At 48.0% G+C, this 24,699-nt stretch overlaps 1 protein-coding gene across 7 annotated transcripts in view; it reads right to left on the reverse strand.

The window, feature by feature from the left end:
- The window catches only part of SGSM1 (small G protein signaling modulator 1), an 89,523-nt gene that overhangs the window by 47,303 nt on the left and 17,521 nt on the right, over positions 1-24,699 (reverse strand). For all 7 annotated transcript variants that reach the window (XM_032310004.1, XM_032310001.1, XM_032310002.1 and 4 more), the window contains exons 3-8: positions 11,198-11,273; positions 7,926-8,088; positions 6,194-6,346; positions 2,991-3,058; positions 2,574-2,719; positions 2,310-2,441 (exon numbers count right to left, since the gene is read on the reverse strand). In XM_032310004.1, the coding sequence (XP_032165895.1) occupies positions 2,310-2,441; positions 2,574-2,719; positions 2,991-3,058; positions 6,194-6,346; positions 7,926-8,088; positions 11,198-11,273 (738 nt within the window). The remainder of the gene's footprint in view (positions 1-2,309; positions 2,442-2,573; positions 2,720-2,990; positions 3,059-6,193; positions 6,347-7,925; positions 8,089-11,197; positions 11,274-24,699) is intronic.

A 24,699-nucleotide genomic window follows, 5' to 3' on the forward strand; every position in this document is an offset into this window, starting at 1 on the left:
TGGCTGGGTTACAATAAAGCTTTATTGGCAAAAACAGGCAGAGCACTGCATTCAGCCCATGGCTATATAGTTTGTTGACCCCTTCTTTTGATGGAACAGAAGACAGTATTTGGTGGAAAAATATAGACAGCAATGTCTCTCAGTCAAAAAGTGACATGAAGATTAAGGGGCGCCTGGGTGGCTCAGAGAGTTAAGCCTCTGCCTTTGGCTCAGGTTATGATCCTAGGATCCTGGGATCGAGCTTCGCATTGGGCTCTCTGCTCAGTGGGGAGCCTGCTCTCCCTCTGCCTGCTGTTCCATCTGCTTGTGCTCTCTCTCTGTCTGTCACTATTTCTGCCCCTCTCTCTGTCAAATAAATAAATCTTTTTAAAAAATTATGTTTCCTTGTGTGTAGTTACAAGTATAATGTATGACTTAAAAAAAATATGTCCAAATAAGTCTCAAAGAGCTCTTTCAAAAAGTGTAAAATGAAATTTCCAAGTAGTGAGAAAACATTTTATAGAACTTAATAGCACTTTCCTTCCTGATGGTTGTGTTTAAAAAATGGGATGTCTTAAGTTCACAGCTTCTTAGATCTGAGGAGATAGGATCTTGTACCCACTGGGATGTTGATACTAAGGCTCAGAGGAGAAGTGACTTGCTCAGGGTCACCTGGTGGTCACAACTATGACCTCAGAGCTGGAGTAGACAACAGCTCTCCCTCCTCTTCCTCCGAACTGAGTCCAAACACCACACTGATTCAAAGGGGATATCTATTGCTTGAGGGCAGGGGCCTCATGCGTCTTGCTCACCACCCATCTCTGGGACCTGGACCAGTCCTGGGCATAGAAGGTGAATGATAAATGACAGCCTGAACTCTCATAGCAGACAGCCTGAATTCAAAGCATAACTTTATCCCTTCCTCCCCACTGTGCACACCTCAGTGTTCTCACCTTCGATAAGACTCCTTGCCTCAAATGGCTGTTGTGAGCTTTAAATGGTCAGTACAGTTAAAAGAACTTAGCATGGTGTCTGACATATGGGAAGTGCTCCATAAGTATTAACCATGAAGATATTTATCTTGATATCCTAAGCATCTAATTCATAGTAGGTTTAGGATAAATATCTTCTGAATGAATGAGTGATAACAAGAGAGAATGGATGGATAGGCAGCTGGGTGGACAGGGGGGTGGAGAGATGGACTGGAAGATAAAAGGACCAAGAGTTGGATAGATGGATGGATGAATGGGTGGATGCACATAAAGATGGGTAGGTGGATGGATGGAGAGACATGTAAAGACTGGTAAATGGATAGAGGGATGAATGGATGGATAGATGGATAGATGGATGACTGAATGGATGGATACAAGGATGGATGGACGGATGGACGGACAGATGGATGGATATAAAGATGGATGGATGAAGAGATAGATGCAAAGATGGGTTGATGGATGGATATAAAGATGGGTAAATAGCTATGTGGATGGATGGATAGACAGAAGGAAATGTTGTCATATGGTTGAATGGATAGAGAGTTGGGAGTACTGTTAGACGAATGAAGAGACAGTGAATGCACAGATGAATTACTGAATGGATAGATGTAAAGATGGATAGATGGATGAACAGTTGACGGATGGATATACGAATGGGTGGATATAAGGATGGATGGACAGATAGCTGTAAAGATGGGTTGACGGATGGCTGTAAAGACGGGTAGATAGGGGCACCTGGGTGGCTCAGTGGGTTATAGCCTCTACCTGCAGCACCAGTCATGATCCCAGGGTCCTGGGATTGAGCCCCGCATTGGGCTCTCTGCTCAGCAGGGAGCCTGCTTCCCTTCCTCTCTTTCTGCCTGTGTCTCTGCCTACTTGCGATCTTTCTCTCTGTGTGTCAAATAAATAAATAAATAATCTTTAAAAAAAAAAAAGAGGGGTAGATGGATGGATGCGTGGATGGATGGATAGAAGGAAATGTCATATGGATGAATGGACAGAGAGATGGACTACTACTAGTAGATGAATGAAGAGACAGGTATGTGGGTAGATGGATGGATGAATGACTGAATGGATGGATATAAAGATGGAAGAATGAACAGTTGGATGAATGGATGCATGAATGGATGGATGCATGGATGGATGGATAGAAGAAAATGTTGTCACAGGGATGAATGGATGGAGAAATGGAGTACTGGCAGATGAATGAAAACACAGGTGTGTGGGTAGGTAGATGAATGAATGGATGAGCAACCTGGAGCCAGAGGGAACTTCTGCTCTGTAACTAAAGATGGACACCCCCAACCCCAGAAGACCCGGGCCCAACATCTCTCTCACCGGCTGAACCAGAACGTTGTTCTTGCCATAGAGCAGTGTGGCCCTGGAGTTCTGATGCAGGGACTCCACATAGTCACGGGCAGAAAGGGATGGTCGGTCGTCCATGCTGCCACTCGAATGCCTTTTCTGGATCTGGCAGTGTGAGAGGAGATGGAGGGTGACGCCTAGGGTGACCCTCAGAGTCCCACTCGTTCCCCACCTCCCCACCTAGTCTGGAACCCAGCCCAACTCCTTCCCAGGGCTCCACAGCCCACCCTTACTCACACAGAGGGCTGGCCTCTTGGTGGGTGAGTCCTGCCGCAGGTGCGAGCTGTGGATGCGGTGTCTCTGCACGAGCTCGTCTGCCGAGGGGTCAGTCCAGAAGTGATCTGCAGTCTTCATCTTGGTGTACTCTAGGGCACAGGGCCCCACTGCGGAGCATATGGGGGCTGGGACTCTAGAGTCCCGGACGGTCCACCTTCCCCCACCATGGGCCACCAATTTTACCACTTCTCCCCTCCAGCCAGTGAGTACCTCCAGGGTCTTCCTAAGGAGAGGCCAGTACTAGACCCTGGGAGCCAGAGCCAGGGAACAGGTACGTTTTGGTGGAGGAGGCTGGAGGGCAATGAGAGAGGCCCTTTGAATACAACAGTGAGCAGAACCCAGAGACCCAGATGAAATTCAGAGCACTGGACCACTTACCCAACAAAGATGCAAGGATGGGGCCATCCACGGGGTCCATCAGGAGGGCCTCCTTCTCGTAGTACTTACTAGCAAGAGAAAAGGACAGGCAGGTTTGGATGGCGACCAACAGAGAGTGCACAATCAACTCTGACCTACTGGTTAAAAGCGGACTGTGTTGGGTCTCCTCTGGTCACCTCTCCGAGCCTCAGATACCCCATCTGTAAAATGGGTGTAATAAAAATAGATGTCCGAGGGCTGTTGGAAAGCCTTTTGAGAGAGACAACAGATGTGAGGCACTTAGCACTGTGCTTTGCATGGAATGGCTGGAATGAGAGTAACAGGAGTAACGATTACAAAGTGGTTCCTGCGGGGGCCTTGGGTGACTCGGTTGTTAAGCATCTGCCTTAAACTCAGGTCAGAATCGCATGGTCCTGGGTCCGAGCCCCACATCACGCTCCCTATGCAGCAGGAAGCCTACTTCTCTGTCTCCTACTCCCCCTGCTTGTGTTCCCTCTCTCTGTGTCAAATAAATAAATATAATCTTTTAAAAAAATAAAAAACAAACAAACAACAACAACAACAAAAACCAAAGTGGCTCCTGGCTGGTTCTATCGACTTCTACTGCATCTTCCATTTCAGATGGCAAATCGCTTAGGGGCTTGGATGTTGTCTGCCCTTCAAATGAGGCACCAAGATGCCTTTTAGCTGTTGTGTGCACTGAAAAGCTGTATTAACAGGACTTCCTGCCCAGAAAGCCCACGTAGGTGATGGCCGCCTGATGTGCTCGTGAGCGCCTGATGTGCTCGTGAGCGCCTGCTGGCTCCTGGCTCTTCCCAATAACTTGTGATATAGGCAATACAATGTTCCTGCTGTTTTGCTTTTCATTTCTTTGTTTGAGTTGTTGTGGAGCGGCTTCTAATTCTTTGCTAATTCATACCATCTAGAAATAGAATTCTAGAGTTGATAAAAACCTTGTTCTACCCTCCTGAGAGGTCTCAGGCTCAGGGAGGGAAAGTGACCTGTTGGAGGCCACACAGCAGGTGGCTGTAGGCTACACCCAGCCTACAGCAGGAGGTGAAGACCACAGGATCGGGAGGGAGGCAGGAGACACACCCAGGGGGCGCCAGGCTCGGCCATTTCCGCCCTTGCTGTGGCGGAAGTCACTTACCCACCTGGGCAGGTGACTACCTTGTCTGAGCTTCAGTACCCTTAGCTGCAAAATGGGAAGAATGACGAAACTCACCTAGCCAGTTGTTGGGAGGATTAAATTTAGGCCTGCTTGTACAGCAACAGCACAGACCCTGTCTCCAGGAAGTTCTCATGAAATGGCGGCAACATCATGGTTATTTTATCCCAGAGGAATCTTCTGTCCACCAGAATATTGGCTGAAGCAGAACTGACCTGCCCTGTACACGCTCAGCAGCAAGCTTATACATTTTGGCTGAAGATAAGGTGTCAAGACACTTTCCACTCTGCCGCTCAGTTTCCATTCCAAAATTCAGCACAGTTACCTGATCATGAACCTTGGGAATACTGCCTTGAAAAATAGCAGGTAGGACTGGGAGCAAGATGTGACCATCAAGGGCGGCCCAAGGGAGATCCTCTGCAGTGACAGGTTTCATTGGAACAGTTCTGTTCCTGACTGTGGTGTCAGCTATACAAGACTATGCATGTATTAAAATTCCATAGAACAATACAGGGGAAAAAAATGAGTGTATGTAAAAACTAGCAAAATCCAAATAAAGTTAGTTGTTCGGTTAACAGTATTTTACCAATGGCAATCCCCTATTTTTGTCCTTATACTATGTTATGGAGGATGTTATCACCTAGGGTAGAAGAGACTCTAATGTTTCAGCTTCTATGTGAATCTGAAAAAATAAGTTTAATGAAGAAAGAGGTTGGCATTATTGCTAAAATAAATCACTAATTCCTTTTGACTGACTTATTGAGAAAGCACAAGGTCATATGCCAAAGGCAATACCTACAGAGGCCCTGGGAATTTAGCAGAATTTAGGTTCTAAACCCATGTTTCTACACAGGGCAGAGATGTGTCACAAGAAGATGAAGAGATTAATTGGACTCCAAGGCCTGGATTTCTTTCAGTTCCTCTCCTGCCTTTGCACCAGCTGTTCCCTCTGCTGGGATCACTCTTTCCCCACACCCCCTTTATCTGATTGGCTAAAGCCTACATGTCCTTCAAACAGAAGCTTAACTGCCATGTCTTCCAGGACACTTTCCCAAGCCACCCAGTGGAGATAAAACACCACCCACCTGACTTGGAATACTCATCATATCTTATCCCAATTAGCACTTACCTGTTTTCCCTGCTACAATACGAGGTTCATGAGAAGAAGCACTTCGCTCTACACTTTCATGCACATTTTCCTAGCAAACAGGCTAAGAATAAAGGATGATCATAATACCTACTGCATGTGAAGATGTGGTTAAATAAGCACTTTCATACACCAAGAGATACAGAGATTCTCAGATACTTCCCTCATATTCTCCTTCCCTCCTTCTCTCCACCCCCTCTCTCTGGCTGGAAGGGAGTATTGGCCATGAAGAGTCTCCTCATTCATCTGGCTGCCCCATGTCCTTAGCATAACATTCAAGCTTTAACATGACAGTTGAGATGAATGCATCCCCAGTATCTAGGTTAGTGCCTGGCACATGGTAGGCAGTCATTAAGTATTTACTGGATAAATGAATGGATGGATGGATGGGTAAATGCTTGCCAAGAGGGCCCATGCTCTAAAATCTTTACACCAGTTTGATCTGAGCTAGAAAAGAAAATGTAAAAAGGTATTATTTCTAAAATGATATGTACTTACTAACTCTCCTTCTTTCCCCTTCTCCAGAATGGCAGCAATCCCTGTCCCATTTACCAAATGAGAGCAGAGACCTAGGAGCTAGATGACTCCTCTAGGGCCATAGTTAGCAAGAAGACAGTAGCTTAATTCATGGGAGAAGAAACATGCCTCAGATACCAAGATACTACATCCCACTCCAAATCTGAAGACTTTGCATTGGCAGTAAGCACCTGAATTTTCCCAAGGTTCTGTACTAGGCTAATCTGGAGGCAAACATCCAGAAAGCCTTTATTTAATCTCTTTCAAATCAAGTACGTATCAAGGGACAGAAAATAAAGCTTTGTGTAATAGGTTGCAATTCCCAGCAGGTGGCGGCAGAGCACACCCAAGAGTCTAGTCTTTCCAGCTCACCTGCTGTTTTCCACCAGGTAATGCACAATTTTGTCCAGCACCTTCTCAAACAAGGCAGTGCGAATCCACAGGTGCTTGATGGCGAGTGGGGACAGGTTGGGCAGCTTCGGAAGCTTCCGCACATTCTCCTGGAGGCCCTGGATCTGGTTTCGCCTTCAAGGCCAGTAAAGAAGGAGGATGAGTATTCACAAAAGAGGAAATCCCACAGGACCAATATGCAACTGGTGAAATGTTCCACCTCTCTAGGAAATGAAGGAATGGCAACTAAAAGAACAGGAGCCCTTATTGCTCCTGGCAAGTGGGTAAAGAGCTGAAAAAAGTCACAATATCCAGTGAGCGTAAAGTTGCAGTGGAACAGACACTTTCATAAACTGCTAATGGACAAGCCAGATTCTTACAGTGATGTTTCTCTTCTCTTCCCCTCTGTCCTTCTCTCTTTCTCTCTCCTTCTTTTCCCCCTCTATCTACCATGGATAAGTGACTGCATGAATGAATGAATGGCTCTTGCTTACCACCTGGCATGGGTATCTCTAATTCCTCCATTAGAAAGTCTCTCCCAATATTATGGAAGGCCCATGGAAATCCATCCCTTTAAAGTTATCAGCAAACACCTGGGAATTTAGTAGATGGATTGGAAGGCACCTGAAGACCATGTGGCTGAGGAGTCAGATTCCAAAACAGGAGTTGGCAACACCAAAGCCACATGCTGGCCATCATGCAGTTCTGTCCAGAAGCACTGGGCTGGCATGGCCTGGAAGGCAAGGCAAGGGCCATTTCCCATCCAGTGATGTGGAGTGATCACACACAGCAGAGAAGGCGAACATGGCCTATGTGCCTCTCTCTCCCTTCTCCTGCCCGGAACAGACATGGCTAATTGATCCACGCATTCTTTCCCATGAAACCCAATAGCAGCTCCAGAATCTTTCAAAACAAGGTCTTTCCAGTGGCCTGTAACACGAACTGGAGGTGAAACTTATCTGTCATCCCTGACCAGGCCCCAGATGGAGGCTTTGGCTGCACAGTTGGGACTTTGGGGGTGACTCTGGTGGAAGGCGCTCATATATACACACTCAGGCCATGAGTCTCCCAGCAACGAACACAATCAGCCTTGAGATGCATGAATGAAGTCACTGCTCCTCTTCAATGGTTGCCTCAGTGTCACACGCGGTCCATGCAGACAGTGACCATATTAGTTTCATTAAATTTTGTTCTCCCTGCATTCAGAATGGGGTCTGGGTTCCAAGAGGCACTTACTCATTCAACAATCATTTCTAGAGCATTTGGGGTGCTGGGCAATCTCCAGGCACTGGGGACATAATGGGGAATAACAGATTTTAGTTGCCTGTTCTCATGGAGTTCAGAGTCCAGTGGGGGAGACAGACAAGTATCAAGCAAAAAAATAAATGAATAATTAGAGGTGGTGATAACCACAGGGAAGTCTATAAACAGGGGGATGATCTAAAAAATAAATGGGGTGAAGGCTGGAATTTACCCTTAACTGGGGGAAGGCCTGAATGACAAGGAACTAGCTATGGAAGATGGGGGTGTGTGAACTGGGTGATGGGTACAGCATGTGCAAAGGCCCTGGGATAGGAAAGAGTCTGGCAGGTTTGGGGAGCAGAAAGGAGACTGGATAGAGTGCCAGGAGGTAGGGGTGCTTGCAGAGCTCAGGGAGGAGCATGCACTATCCTCCGCAGGCCCGCCCTGACCATACCCCATGCTCCACACTCACGTGCTCTCGATCAGCTGCTCCAGGTCCTGCACCTTGCGGCTGAGCTCCTCGGCCAGTGGGAAGTTCTTGCCCACTTTCATGAAGAGAGCTGCAATCTTGTTGCTGCGCAGAAAACCAGCTGCCCGGCGCCGCAGCCCATGCAGGACGCAGGCCTCCACAGCCGCTGTAGGAACACAATGGTCAGTCAGCAGGACCTGCCCTGCCCACACTCCCCTGCACCCAGCTCAGAACTCCAGTCACACAGAGGCACCTTGGAGAGCTGCAGGCCCCAGAATCACAAAATTCGTGAAAGGCTCTTAAGGAAAGGCAGATATGCCTCCCTACCTTCCACTCCCTCAAAAGGGAACAAAAGAGCTTAGCAGTTAACCTATGCTCACTGCCCAAGGTCAGATTGTCTGTGTTGAATGTCCTCTCCCAGATACTAACCAGTTGTGTGACCTTGGGCAACTACTTACCCTCCCTGTGCCTCAGTTTCTTCATTTGTGAAATGGGGATAGTATGAACAAGTCTCTTAAAAGGTTGCTTTTAGAATGAGGTGGAAAGGGATGCCTGGGCAGCCCAGTTGGTTAAGCATCTGCCTTCAAGTCTGGTGGTGAATCTCGGGGTCCTGGGATTGAGCGCCACATAGGGCTCTCTGCTCAGGAGGAGTCTGCTTCTTCTTCTTTCTCTGTTCTTTCTCTCCCTCTCTCAAATAAATAAGTAAAATCTTTTAAAAAAGAGAACGAGGTGAGAAAAAATGCATGGAAAGCATTTCATGTAAAATCTGGCACATAGAAAGTGCTTTAGAAACATGAGTTATTACTCCTGGCAGTGAGGGAAGAGGGACTGGACCACAGGACTGTCAAGCTTTCTCTGGGTTAAAGAATCACACCAACATCATTACTGTGATTCCAGTAAGAGCGAACACTATGCATCTCATTCTACCTCTGTCACAGCCAAGAAAGGGGGGAAAAATCCCCATTTTTCAGATGTGAAAACTGAGGCTCTAAGCAGTAAGCTTAGCAAATGAGTAGGGGAGCTGGGATTCAAACCCAGGCCTGAGCCCAAGGTGTGCTCACAACACTTATGCTTCCATGAAAAATTTGAAGAGAGGATGCAGTCATTGTCTTCCAGTATCTGTGTTTCCCCTGGGTGGTCACCTGTGCTCTACCACTAACTTGCTGTGTGACCTCAGGCAAATCGTTTTCCCTCTCTGGGCCTTAGTGTTTCCTCCTGGAAAACAGTACCTGTGTAGGCCATTCAGATGGCCCCAGTCTTCTTTTTGGTACTTTCAGCAGGCTTCTAATAAGTATTCTCCTGCCCTGTCTTACACAGCAGACGGGGAGCTCACTTTGCTATGTAACAGGAGCATAGTCAGTGTTGATGGGAAAAGGGAGTCTATTATAAGAGCTACTTCTTAGTGGGTATCTGCTGGGTGTCAACCAGTGTTGAAGTTTACCTTCCCTAATCCTGTTAGAAAAACCCTGTGAAGTGAGTGTTCTAGTTGCTGTCACTCCACACAAGGAAAACACCAGCAGTCCGAGGATAAAGAGCCTGGCCAAGGTCAGGCTGTGCACCAGGAAAAATACTGAGAAGTTTTGGTTCAACTACTTGTCTTGGGGTATTTTGTTGTTGTTATTAGCAATTACTTGGCTTTAAAAAAAGTTATTATTATTATTTTTTAAGTAGGCTCCATGCCCAACACGAGGTTTGAACTCACAACCCCAAGATCAAGAGACATGTGCCTACCAACTGAGCCAGCCAGGTGCCCTGGCAATTATTTGACTTTAAATGGATTCCACTCTATTGTCTAATTTGCCTATGGGCTTAAAATATTCTGGGTAAGCATCTTCTACACAGCTTCATTTTCGCTTATACGCACAACACTTTTCATTTGTCTCTACTACAACAATTTAATCATCTAGGCATTGGAGTCTTGGTTGATTCTTTCTGACAATGGCCCATAAGGAACAATGGATCAGAGACATCTCAGGGAGACCCTGCAGGTCTTATTCAGTGCCATTACATTTCTTCTCTCATCCTGAAACAGTGGTTGAAGTTAGACGACCATCATGATTTTTAGCACTTTCTATTCCTCTAAATCTTTAATAGGTAGATATGGCCACACATTCTGAAATGGGCATGACTATTACTTTCTTTGCAAAGAGAGATGTTCAAAAGAAAAAAAATAGGTGAGAATATCCCCAAATTCACATTTATGTGTATATATATATACATGTATACAAATACATATAAATGTGTATATATATACCTCTACGTATACACATACAAATGCAAGTACACAAATATACCTATCTCTGTAATTTAAACAAACACATTAAAAAATAAAATTAAAATCATTAAAAAAATAAAATAAAATTCGCCAAAGTAACCCAAAAAACAAGTAGCAGAGAAGGCATTTGAACCCAGGTCTGCCTGGCTGCAAAGGGACTGAACAGACATCAGCGGGCTCCCAGGTCTCGGCGTGTGCTCCCATAGGTGGTGTGCCCAGCCGTGGGGATGAAGCTGAAGGGCCAGCTAGGTCTCCTCACTGGGGCCTCTGCAGGAGGCCAAGACCGAGAGAGGGGAATTATAGCATGTCCTTTCTCCCAAGACACTCCAGTCACAAATTAAAAAGGTTTTTCAGGGAGAAACACCCCTACTTACATGAACACACAGATTAGAAGCTGAATCCTGATTTGGGGGACACACAAAACCTACGTTTATAGCTGCGGAGTAAATACAGTAAGAACCTGGCAGCATTGTTATTTCTGGAAACTTTGTGAGCCCAGCTGGTTCGAGGAGAGAAGTCTGAGTCAGGCTCCGAGCCCCTGGGCCTGTCTCCTTTGCTGAGCCAGCTGGATGTGATCCCTCGGTGGGGAGGGGGGGTTGATGGCTCCTAATTCCCTATATTTTTAAAGCCCATCCATCCTCTCCCTTTATTTGGCAATAGCCATAGGCAGGGTGAGGACAGGGCATTCGTCAGATGAGAGACCAGCATCACTACGGGTGTGAGCATGCTCTAAGCCCACAGGAGGGGAAGGCAGTCAGTCCCTCCGGCATCAACAGTGATTAACTCCCCATGGGGTACAGAGGTCATGCTTCATTTCTTCTCTAGACTTTTCCATGTTTCCAAATTCCCTAATGGAGCCCCTTGGGAACCTACAAATAACTATGGAGTCACAGAGCAAAAGAAGCAGTGTCAGAACGCTCGCTCGTGGGGGGATGCCACTCCCCCTGAGGCAGCCCACAGAGAAAGCAGCCATTTTCAAGGCCACGGGCTGCGAACTCACCACAGAAGGAGATGATGTGGCTGCTGTCCTCATGGACAAACTTCCGTGTGACGGCCTCCTCCATGATCTGCTTCACCTGGAAGGCAGAGGCAGCTGAAAGGGGAGACCCAAATGCGCCTGGGGTGTGGTCACCCCAGAGGGCTGTGTTGCCTCTCTGGGCCTTCTCAGGCCAGCTGGGGCAGCTGGCTGACTACCTTCCTTCCATGCCCTCCTCACAGTCTTCTGAAAGCCTGAGGCCTGTCACAGTGTCACAATTCACAATTTATGGAATTATTTTTTTTGGGTGCTCTGCATGGCAGGGAGGGCAGTTCTTTTCAGGTGTCACAAGAAATGTCATCTCCTTCCTGGGCCCCATTAGCTGAGACCGCCCTCCTCCCCCTCCAAGACTCCATCCACACCTTGTTATAGCTCCTTCTGGGTACTTATCCTATTCCTGTCCCATGTTATTTACTTACTATCTCCCTGCTCTAGGACATGAATTCCCTGGGGGCAGGGCCTCATCTGCCTGTTATATCCACGGAGACTAGAATAGTGCCTGGTGTACAGCAGGTGCTCAATAAATATTTTTGGAAGGAAAAACAAAAGTATGTAACAGAATCAGGCAGAGTGACAACTCAGCCCTGGAATCTGCCAAACCCAGGTTTTTTTTTTTTTTTTTAAATTTTTTTTTTTTAAGATTTTTTATTTATTTATTTGTCAGAGAGAGTGAGCACAGGCAGACAGAGAGGCAGGCAGAAGCAGAGGGAGAAGCAGGCTCCCTGCTGAGCAAGGAGCCCGATGCGGGACTCGATCCCAGGACCCTGGGATCATGACCTGAGCTGAAGGCAGCTGCTTAACCAACTGAGCCACCCAGGCGTCCCGCAAACCCAGGTTTAAATCCCTGTTCAGGCACCTACCAGCTGGGTTTGTGATATCGTTTTGGGAAACCGACGCTCATCGAGGGGAAGTGATCTGCCTAGAGAAGTAGAGCTGGCCCAGAGCAGAGACAGAATTCCAGGCTGAGTCTGAATCCCCAGATCTGTGCTCTTCCTACCATCCTCACATGCTCAACAAATATTTTCTGAGCACCACTGATATACCAGGTATGGGGGACCCAGTGCTGAAAGGGCAACTATGCCTCTGCTCACAGAGGGGACACTCTGGTGACTTGAACACCCTTCTGCTTTGCTGGATCCTGGTTCCCACTCTGCCCAGAGCCACTACGGGACTTTAGCAAAACATTTCTCCTCTCTAGGGCCTCAGTTTCCCCACCTTGAGGTTGAGGAGATTGGGAGAGATAACCTCCAATGCCGGTCCCAGCTCCACATCACCGCGCTGTGATGCAGAGGTGATGCGAACAGTTCTGAATATGACCCCTTCTGTGGGCTTCCTGGCTGGCCTGTGGCCTACTCTGCCTCGGCCTCAGCCGAGCCTGCTCAGCCATGCCCCCATCAGAGAGCAATCTCAGGCCCTACATGTCCCTCTCTCTCCTCCTTCTGCCTGCCTCCTAGAGGGGAAGGCAGAACACAGAGCATCCCAGATCCCACTCTGTGGGTCCCTGCCCCACGCGTCCAAGTTAGCACCTTCCCTGTGAACAGCTGCTGACCTTGGAGCTCAGCGCCCCCAAGCTGAGCTTTGCCAGCTGTATTCCTAAGTCTGAAAACTGTCCAGCCAAACCCATGGAACTGGTCCTATTCACAGGCAAACAGGCTGACTCAAGGTTACATGGCTAGGAAGCAACAACTGGACTTTTGACTTATACTGGTTTCTTCGACCTTAGCACCAGCAGCTATACCCTGGCCCCTTCAGCTTCTAGCTGTGCTTCCTCAGGCCAGTCACATCACCTCTCTGAACCTTAGTATTCCCATTGGGTAAAGGGCGTAGAGGAATAGCACCTGCCTCCAGGGGCTGTGGGAAGACAGAACAAAGTCATGTTCACCGTGTGCTGAGCACCAAACCCGGCACAGAGGGGCCTGTGGTAAATGTTAGAGCTGCGCATGCGTCTCCCCTCTCTAAACCCTCTTTTTACAATTATTCTGGTCTGCGAAAATAGTGCCTGCTGAGGAGAATAAATTCCCTGGCTTTCAAGGCCCCCACAGTGGCTCCTTTGCTAAGCCCCATCAGATTTATATGGATTTCATCCTCCCCACCCACCTGCGCACCTCATGAGGGGAGAGCACACTGCTGGATAGTTATGGCTCGGGGACATCTTAGGTGCTCAATAAAATTCAGTTTGAGGAACAAATGGCTTGAAAGATCATGACTGGCTTTTGCGTTGGGAGAATATTTTAATTGGAAAATATGCTTTCCTGTCACCATATTTGTGGGTAAATAGAGAGCAGCAGCATTAACATCCCTGTTTGTCAAGGGAGCACAGAGAGGCACAGAGGGGTGGTGTCATCTGCCCGGGGTCACAAAGCTGATGAGGAGGAGAGTCAAGGGTTAGTTAGACCCAGGTATGTCTGACTCTAGGGGCTGAGTTCCTTTGCAACAGTCCATTAAGCCCACACAATCTCAGAGCATTTAGCCACCCCTCCCGCCCCCCACTACCTGCCTCCTTTGTTCCTTTGCTCCCCTAAAGCAGGGTACAGTGATGCTGGCCTACCACCCAGTAGGTTGTGGAACCTGCCAGGTGGGGCTTGCCAAGCACCCAGACCTGGGTGTCCCTTGGGAGTAGAATGGGGGCTCCAGGCAGCTGGGACAGGAGTGCTTTCGGAAAACACAGTGTTTCTTTAAAAGCTAAGAACTGGGGGCCAGACAGGCCTGTGTTCAAATCCCAGCCCAAACACTTACTAGCTGTAGGACCTTAGGCAAATTCCTTTACCTAGGACCAACTCCCAGAGTCAGTAAAATCTGTTGGCTCTGCCAACCCAGAGCCTGACCGTTTCTCATCCTCTCCATCAGGACCTCTCTGATCCAAGTGGCCTTGCTCCAAGTCACGTATCTCCTGGATTGACACTGCACCCTCTCGCTTGTCTCCCTGCCTCCACCTCCTGAGAGACTCATCTTAACATGACTAGAAGGATCTTGTTAAAAGGTAAGTCAAAAGAACAACCAGACAGAAGATCAATAAGGAAATGGAGAACCTGAACAACTTTATAGACTAACTAGACCTAAGAGACATACATTACCCTCCACCAAACAAGAATAGAAAACACATTTTCCTCAAGTGCTCATACAGGATAGAGCATATCACAGACTAGGGCACAAAACAAGTCTTAACAAATCTTCAAAGACTGAAATCATACCAGGTATCTTTTCTGATCACAATGGCATGAAACTAGAGACCAGCCCTGTGAGTGGAAATTAAGCCACACACTCTTAAACAACCAATGGGTCAAAGAATTCACAGGAGAAATTTGCAAATACCTTGAGACAAATGGAAATGAACATGTAACATAACATGAAATGTAAAGAAAGCACTAATAGGAGGTAAATTTATAGTCAGGAATGCTTATGTTAAAAGACCGGGAAAGATGGGCGCCTGGGTGGCTCAGTGGGTTAAGCCGCTGCCTTCGGCTCAGGTCATGATCTCAGGGTCCTGGGATCGAGTCCCGCATCGGGTTCTCTGCTCCGCGGGGAGCCTGCTTCCTCCTCTCTCTCTCTCTGCCTGCCTCTCTGCCTACTTGTGATCTCTCTGTGTCAAATGAATAAATAAAATCTTTTAAAAAAAAAAAAAAAGACCGGGAAAGAGCTGAAATCAAGAATCTATTGTTATACCATGAGAAACTATAAAAAAAGAACAAACTAAACCCAAGGCTAGAAGAAGCAGAGATAACAAAATAGAAAATAAATACGATGGGAAATTTTAACAAAATCAAGAGTGGGTTCTTAAAAAATATCAGCTGTATTGACAAAACTTTAAGCCAGACTGACTAAGAAAAAAAGAAGACTCAAATAACTAACATCAGAATTAACACCAATCCTCCTCAAATTCTTCCAAAAACAACAAACACACAAACAAAAAACACTGAAGAAGAGGGGATACTTTTGTTGTATGAAATCAAAGCCAGGCAAGATACTACCCGTAAACTACAAACAAACATCACTCATGAATGCTGATGTCAAAATCTACATCAAAACACTAGCAAACAGAATTTGGCAATATCTGGAAAAGATAACACACAGTGACCAAGTTAGGATTTACTGCTAAAATGCAGGGATGGTTCCAAGCTATTCCAACCAAGGTAATATACCACATTAACAAAATGAAGAGAAAAAAACAAAACAAAACAGCATCTCAGTTGATGCAGAAAAAGAATCTGACGCGATCCAACACCCTTTCTTCAGAAAATGCTCACTAAACTAAGAAATAGCAAGAAACTACCTCAACTTAATAGAGCTACCATTACTGCAATGGTGGAAGCCAAAAAGCTTTCCCTGCAAAGTCAAGAACAAGAAAGAAAAAGCTGCCTGTTCCTGTCTCTTTTATTTCACATAGCAGTGGAAGTTCCAGCCAGATGAATTAGGGCAAGAAAAAGCAATCAAAGGTATGTAAATCCAAAAGAAAGAAGTAAAATGATCTCAGTTGATGGATGGCACAATCTTATGCACAGAAAACCCCGAAGATTCCACAAGGAAATGGTTGGCCATCATAAATACATTTAGCAAAGTTGTGGGATACTAAATCAACATGTGAAAATGAGCCGTAGTTCTAAACATTGACAAGGAACAATCCAAAGAAAAGTATCAACATTCCATTTACAAGAGCATCAAAAAGAATAAAATACTTTTTTAAAAAAGATTTTATTTATTTACTTGACATACAGAGATCACAAGTAGGCAGAGAGACAGAGAGAGAGGGGGAAGCAGGCTCCCTGCTGAGCAGAGAGCTTGATGTGGGGCTGGACCCCAGGACCCTGAGATCATAACCTGAGCCAAAGGCAGAGGCTTAACCCACTGAGCCACCCGGGCACCCCAAAAAGAATAAAATACTTAAGAATAAACTTAACCAAGGAGCGGAAAGGCCTGGGTGTTGAGAGCTCTAATAGATCTGCTGAGAGAACTCTGTTAGGAGGCAAAGAAATGGAAAGGCATCCCACCTGTTCAGAGATCAAAAGACTGAATATCGTTGTCAATAAAATCCAAAGCCATCTGCAGGTGTCATGTAATCCCCATCAAAATCCCGATGGCATTTTGTTGCCCTTATTGTTTCTGGCTTTTTTTCAGAAAAAAAAAAAAATCTATCCTTAAAATGTGTATGGAATCTCAAAGGACCGTGAATAGGCAAAGCATCTTGAAAAGGAAGAACCAGTTAGAGGTCTCACACTTCCTGACTTCAAACCTTTAGAAAATTATGGTAATCAAAACAGTGAGATATGGCATAAAAATAAGTGGAAAGAATAGAGAACCCAGAAACAAACCCTCATGTCTATCAGTATATGTGAAATGATTTTGCATGGGTGCCCAGACCATTCAATGGGGGGAAAGGACAGTACTTCCCACAAAATGCTTTTAGGAAAACTGGATCTCTACATGCAGAAGAATGAAGTGAGACCTTCACCTATTTCACACACAAGAATCAACTCAAAATGGGTTAAAGACCTAAACAGAAGAGTGAAAAACCATGGGGCTCCTCAAAGGAACATAGCAGAGAAACTCATGACACTGGGTTGTGGCAATGATTTCTTGGCTGTGACACCAAAAGGAAAGGCAGCAGAAGTAACGTGAAAAAAACTGAATTACATCGAAGTAAAAAACATCTGTACATCAAAGGACACTATAGAGTGAAAAAGGCAAGCCATGCAGTGGGAGAAAATATTTGCAAATCGTGTATCTGATAAGGAGCCAATGTCTAGATTGATGATGAATTCCAAACAGCCCAACAACAAAAAACAACCTGATTCCATAATGGGCAAAGGACCTTAAGAGACATGTCTTCCAGAGAAGACCTACGGATGGCCAACCAGTGCACAAGAAGGTGCCCAACTTCTCTCATCATCAGGGAGGTGCAAATCAAAACCACCATGGGATACCACCTCACACCCAAGAAGAGGGCTACTATCCAAAAACAGAGAATAACCATGGGTGGTAATGTGGAGAAATGGGGACCCTTGGGCATTGCTACCAGGACATAAAATCAGGTATTTCCTAAGGAAAATAGTAGGGCAGTTGCTGAAAAAACTAAACAGAACATCACTGTAGGATCCAGCAATTCTACTTCTGCGTAGGCACCCCAAAGAATTGGAAGCAGAGTATGGGAGAGAGATTTGCACACCCATGTTCACGGCAGCATTAAGTACAAGGGCCAAAGGTAGAAGGAACCCGAATGGCCATCGCTGGCCAATGGATAAACAAGATGGAGCAGACACGTTCAAGGGAATGAAATTCAGCCTTACAAAGGAAGGGCATTCAGACACCTACTCCAGCATGGATGAACTTGAACACATCATGCCAAGAAACAAGCCAACCACAAAGAGACTTGGTCTCATGGGAAGCCCCTGGAGTAGTCAAGTGCATGGAGACAGGAAGAAGTACGGCACTTGCCAGGGCTGGGAGGAGGAGGGCACGGGGAATTCTGGCTTAATGCAATTACTGTTTAATGGGTACAGAGTTGTAGTTTTGTATGATGGAGAGAGACTGACTACCCGACAATGTGAATTACTTAACACCACTGAACTTAAAAAAGATGATGAAGGCAAATTTTATGTTCTGTGTATTTTACCACAATTTTTAGAAGTGTGGATATTATGTGTTAACATGGTATAAATAAGTGAATATTTTGAACCCTTCAGGGCTCTCATCTCACTGAGAATGACAGCCCCAGTCCTCACCATGGGCCACAAGGATCTGCACAACTTCAACCCACCACCAACCTTCTGACCTCCTCCCCCAGCTGTCCCCATCACTCAGTCCACATACCGCTTCTCCCTGTGGTCTGCTCAGCAATGTGGGCGCAGGCCCATTTCGTGGCCCTCCGCACATGCTGTTTGCTTTGCTGGAATGCTCTCTCCCCAGAGATCAACACAGTTCAACTCTGTGCTTCAATGCCACCTCCCCTGATTGTGCTACTTAAAACTGCCCGCCTCCCCGCACCCAACACTCAACGTACTCGTTTTCTGCTTATTTCTCTCCAGAGCGCTTCTCACCTCTAACCCGCTACACGTGGTGCTTATTTTGTCCTGGGCATCTCCAATCTCATGGGCTTCTACCATCTACAAGGTCAGGAATTCCACATATGTCAATCACTGCCCTATTCTCGAGACCTGGAGAATGCCTGGCACATAGTAGGCATGCAGTATCTGTGGGAGGAATGTGGACCTCCCACAGTGATGTTTACATGAGGTGAGAAAGAGCACTCAGTATAGCTCCTGATAGAGGGTACGTGCTCCATAAACAGTGGCAATTTAATAACGATCATGCAGACAGCCTGCTGCTTGAACAAGTCACTTCTGGTCCTTGCACCCTACTCCTCTGCTCATCCAACACATGAATGCAGGTAAAACCAGGTTAAAAAGAATGAAAATCAATCTTGAAGAGGAAACTGCCACCAAAGGCAGCCTGCGGGGCTGCAGGCAGTGTGGAAAGAAGGGGCTCTGCCTTGAAGATGAGGAAGTGGGGGGCGTTATAAGCAAGTGGAATGCAGAGAAGAAGAGCTAGTAAGTTCCAAGAGTGTCCCAGTTTGTAAAGTGCTCTCCTGCCTGCCTTCCCTCATTGGATCATCCTGACAATTCAGGGTGAATGTCTCCCCATTTACAGAGGAAGAAACAGAGACTCTGGGGAGGAGGACGCTCCTTGCCGTAGACTAAATGATTATATTCCCCCCAGAATTCCTATGTTGAAATCCTAATCCCCAGTGTGACGGTATGGGGCGGAGGGGCTGTGGGAGGTGATGAGGTCAAGGACAGAAGCAGTACCCATATGAAAGAGTCCCCAGAGAGCCCCCTTCCCTCTTCTGCCATGTGAAGACACAGAAAAGACAGCCATCTATGAACTGGGAAGCAGGTTCTCAGCAGACACTGAACTACCGGCACCTTGATCTTGGACTTCCCCATGTCCAGAACCATGAGAAATAAGTGTTCATTGTTTAAGCCACCCACTATATGGTATTTTTGTTATAGCAGGCCAAATGGACTAAGACACTTCCTCAAGTTGGCACAAGAGGGAAGTTTTGGGGGCAGACACGGCACCCAGAACTACGGACCTCAAGGCCCAAGGGCCGGGGTCTGCAAACTTCTTCTGTAGAGATTTACAGTGTAAGCATTTGTGGCCTTGCTGGTCATCTGGTCTCTGTCTCAATGATTCAACTTCATCCTTGTGCCATGAGAGCAGCCACATGTAAATGAATGAGTGTGGCTGTGTTCCAATAAAACTTTATTTACAAAAACAAGTGGAGGGCCAGTTCTGTCCTTTGGCCAAGAGTTTGCTGACAGTGAAATAATAAAAAACGTGTTTTCTATTGGTCTTGGTCTCCTGTTTCTGGCACAGGCCTTATAAAGCCCTGGTAATTTCCTAAGTGATAATAGCACTAGGAGCATCTTCTGGTCTGACATTTGACCTTTGACCCCAGTTCCTGACACTGAAGTCCTAAATCCCTTGGAATTTCCTCCACGATAGGAATGTCTTTTATTCTAATGAGGTGATGCCTAGTGGGCTCCTGGATCATGTCACGAAGGGGACTGGTCACCAAAAGGACCAAGCCATGGTGAGAAGCTTGGAACCTTCAGCCCCATCCCTCATTCTCCAGGAATGGGGGGGAGGGGAAGGGATGGAGACTGAATTAACTATTGATCATGTCTATGTCATGAAGCCTCCATAAAAATTCCAAAAGTGTGGGGTTTGGAGACAATCTAGGACTTGTATCTGAAGTGGGGGGGCAGGCTTGCAGGACTGGGCCCCAAACCTGTGGGATCTGACACTGACTCCAGGTCGCTAGAATCGGAATTCAGTTCAGTGGCCGGCCACACAGCTGGGGCCAGACACCTGCCCAACATGTAGGAAACCCACAGCCCTCTAGGGTGCGCAGGGTCATGCAGGAAGAGTGTGAGATAAAGGAGGAATGTATGGGAGTGTGTCTTCCCAAATCACAGATCCCACATGAGAATGCCTGGGGGCACCAGGCTGCCTGCCTTGGGGACCCCTAAGTGGGGACACAGTGGGGACAGCTCTGGGGTGAGCACTAACACGGCTAACCATACCATGCACGGGGCTAGCCTCAGCTCTTTCCAGGGTCCAGCCCTCTCTTAGGCAGCTTGCAGTCCTCCTACCAAGGTCCCCCTGCTTCTCGGTGGTGGCCACCTGCCTGTCGCCTGCTGGAACCACTCTGACACAGGCAACCCTGCACCTATCTGTGTCCTCCCTCGTGGCAAACACAGAAACTGCCAGGCACCATCTGCTCCATCCACACAAGGAAGCCAGGATGGAAAATACCTCAGCTTTACGTTCTGGCAGGGATACCAACTAGGAGGCGTCCTCAGGCTGGCACTGTCCCTCGGGGCCTCACTTTACCCTCTGGGCTCAAAGACCTGCACCACTTCTGTGTCACACCTCTTCTACCCACGTTTCAGATCCTGCAGGCTATCACCTCCTCCACTGCTATGGGCTGAACTGTGTCCCTGCCCTCTGCTCATATGCTGAAATCATAAACCCTAGTACCTTAGCATGTGATTGACCTATTTGAGGACAAGATCTTTATAGAGGTAATTATGTTAAAATGAGGTCATTAAGGTGGGTCATCATCAGTACCACTGGTGTCCTTGTAAGAGGAAATGTGAACATAGCCCACTCCAGAGGGAAGACCACATGAAGACTCCCCTAGGGCCCTCCCTTGAAGACCTTGGAAGGAGCCAAACCCGCTTGATACTATGATCTTAGACTTCCAGCCTCCAGAATTGTGAGAAATCAAATTTCTGTTGTCTAAGCCCCTCCCCACCCCCGGGATGTGGTACCTTGTGACGGCAGCCAGGAGAGAATGCCAAAGCTGCCAGCAGCATCCTCGCCATCACATTCCTCACCCTCATCCCTCTGAGCACTTCTCTGCCAGAGAATGAAGGATTGAACGAGGGAATGAATTCTAGGCTTATCGTATTATCAACTCACTGTACCCTCTGCAAAGCCCTTGGTTCTATTTTTATGAGAATGAAGATCAGAGAGGCTAAGCAACTGGCCCACGGTCATACAGTGAACACAGTGAATTCAGGCAGAAGCAGAATCTAAACCCGGGCTCTTGATGCTGCTCTAGAAGCTTCAGCCAATGGCTTGTCTCTGAAAATAGTAATTAATACTATTCTCACTTACTATGTGCACAGCATTATGCTAAGCAGACATCCTGTTATGGGCCAGATGCTTGTGTCCACACAAGTCACATGAGGGAGCCCTACCCCTCAGTCCTATGTAATGGTATTTGGAGGAGGTGCCTCTGGGGTGCAATTAGGGTGACATGAGGTCATGAAAGTGATGCCTCAGCATGGGACTAGTGTCCTTAAAAGAAGAGGAAGAGGGATGCCTGGGTGGCTCAGTTGGTTAAGCCGCAGTCTTCGGCTCAGGTCATGATCCCAGTGTCCTGGGATCAAGTCCCACATCAGGCTCCTTGCTCGGCAGGGAGCCTGCTTCTCCTTCTGCCTGCTACTCTGTCTGCCTGTGCTTGGGCATGGTGCGCTCTCTCTCTCTCCCTCTGACAAATAAATAAATAAAATCTTAAAAAAAGGGGGGGGCACCTGGGTGGCTCAGTGGGTTAAAGCCTCTGCTTTTGGCCCAGGTCATGATCCCAGGGTCCTGGGATTGAGCCCCGCATCGGGCTCTCTGCTCAGCGGGAAGCCTGCTTCTCCCTCTCTCTCTGCCTGCCTCTGTGCTTACTTGTGATTCTGCCTGTCAAATAAGTCAATAAAATATTTAAAAAAAAAAAAAGAAGAGGAAGAAATCAGAGCAGTGAAGAGTGAAAAGGTAGTGGTCTACAAGCCAGGAAGAGAGCCCTCACCTGGAATCAAATCAGCGAGCACCCTGACCTTGTCAGGACTTCTCAGCCTCTAAATTGCAAGAAATAAATGTCTGCTTAGACCACTCCATCTGTGGTCTTCTGCTGCAGCAGCCTGACCTGAGATGCATGACAAGCCCCATGTAATCCACACGACATAGTTCCTACCCACTTAACAGACAAGGAAATGGTGAAATTAGAGGTATTGGTGACTACCTAGCCAAGGTCATCAGAAAACTCCAAGGTCACCCTGCTGAGGTTCATATGCTGGTCACTCTGACTCCAAGGGAGCCTCTACCCACCACACTCTGCCCCAGAAATAGGGGTCAGATGCTCTCACTGGAGTTGCCGGCCTCAGTTACAGGAGAGAAGACACAATCCCTTCCTACCCCTCTCCCTGTCTCCAGAAGGCCCAGGGAACTCCTAACCACTGCATATGGCGGGTAACAACACTGATGCATTTATTCCGCATCTCAGCATAAGCCAGGGTGGAGTCTGGGGGGCTTTTGCCTCTCTGTGTCCCAGGATGGCCTGGTCGAGCAAAATGAAGATTCAGAAGGCAGCTGTTGGCAAACCCACAGGCAGGGGCTTCTGTGTGCTTGAGGGATAGCGAGAACGTTTTCGGTTTGGGGCACAGGGGCCACAGGACTCAGGGATAGGGAAGGGAGGCCTCTGGTCCCTCCCTGGCTCCTCGGACAAGTCCAGATGGTGTGGCACATGTCACAGTGTGCCCCACAGTCCCCTCCGGGACTGGAGGCTGCTGGAGATCTGCAGGAGAACCCTCAGCTACTAGTCCCTTAGGGGACAGGGAATCCCTTCGGCCAAAGGCAGAGAGCTCCCCCAAGGCCTCACTGCTTCCCGGGGTGGCCCCCACCCCATGGCTGGAACATGTGGGCTCTAAGATCTGGCCTTTTTGCCCCAGCTTGGGACAGCTTTGAAGGGCCATCCCGTCCCCCTGGGAACGCCCTGCAGGGTTTCCATGGAAGCCTCATGGCCCATCTTCTCCCTTGGGTCCCTCCTGCTTGCCTCACTTTGCTTCCCTGGGTGTTCATCCTAAAGACACTCCCAAACAAGCCTGCATGCTGACCTCCATCTCGACAATGGCCCCTTCGCTCAGGGGCCACCAGACCTCAAGACAACCGCCAACAGGGACAAGATGTACACACTTCCCCATGCTGGGGAGCTCAGTTCAGCCAGAGGCAAGAAGCCCCCCTACCCTGAGCACACAGAGCGGCGGGGATGGAACCAGGCAGTCCCGCCCTGGAAAACCGCTCACTCCAGTGAGGTAAAGGTGGAACCAGTTAAGACAGGCATGGGCAGATGCAACGTGGCCAAGCAGAGCTGCTGACAGTGGGCCCAGCAGCCTTGGCCCTGACTGGGAGCAGGCTGCAGATACAGATGCTCGGCCTCGTACCCATGCAGTCAGCAGCTCAGGGCGGTTCATCAAGGGCTCCAAGGGATTCTCGTGCATGCTCGATTACAGCAGGGGATTTGAGGGGAGGATAGAAAACAAGGAGCTGTCCCAAAATCCTTAGGAAGATACTGAGCAGTCATGGCTCCTGCCCCTTCTGGGACCTTCCCCACACAGCTAGTCCCCTCTGGCACCTCTCCCTGCCCCCAGGTCACACTAGGGAAGCTAATAGTTCCAGGTTTCCCACTATTACAACCACAGGGTGCTGCATCCTTTCCCCACCCCTGCCCCCACCCTGCTTTGGTCAAGAGTGCTTGTATTAAATGAACCTTACTGTACTCAGTTTGGGGGAATCATCTGTTTCCTATTGCTACCCAGATTGTATATGCACATTGTCTCGAGTCCAAACTGCTGAGGGAAGGAGGTTGTCTGCTTATCACTGTGGACTCTGAAACTCAGCAAGAGTCATGCCCAAGCAAGGCTGGCTCCAGGCCTCTCGTTCTGGGGATGGATCTGGGGGTGGGGTGGGCGGTACAGGCGGGTAGCCAGCACCTGTGGGTAGTACTCAGTCTAGGGAGGGGCTCAGAGAAGTGAGGTGCCTCCCCACCCTCACGGGCTCCCAGCTGTGGGCTAGAACCGCCCCCCAGAAGTTAATAACAGGCTGACAGCCTGAGGCCAGAAGAGGAAATTAAAAAGGCGGTGGGGTGGGGCCTCCACCGGAAGATTGGTGAGAGACTTACAGGGGAGGAAGAGGCTGTGTCCAGGCCTGTGAGGTGGGGGGCCATCATGGCAGCCTGATCTGATCTGCGGGCACAGGGTGGATGGCCACACAAGGCCTCCGAAATTTAGCTCCACCTCCTTCCGTCTCTTGGGCTCCCAGGCGTGCGCTTGGCCTTGGTCCGCTGTGGAGGCCGACAGATGTGAGGGACCTCGGGGTGGTCTAGGGATGGCGGCAGTGGCAGCATGGCCCCCTGGCTCCCTGCAGCAGCCTCTGTGATTTCTCTAAGCTCTGGCCCTGGAATCATGCCTGATTCATGCAGCACAGTGGCTGAAGCTAGTGGGACTCTGGGGTCACACAGACCAGCGTCTGGGTTCCAGCTCAGTCCCTTGTGTCCAGGGGTGAGGATTAAATGGGCTGTTATTTACAAAAGGGCAGACCTGGCTAGCACACAGTAGGAGTTTTATGATGCTGAAGCTTGC

The sequence above is a fragment of the Mustela erminea genome, chromosome 13, assembly GCF_009829155.1.
Source record: "Mustela erminea isolate mMusErm1 chromosome 13, mMusErm1.Pri, whole genome shotgun sequence".
Classification (NCBI taxonomy): Eukaryota; Metazoa; Chordata; class Mammalia; order Carnivora; family Mustelidae; genus Mustela; species Mustela erminea.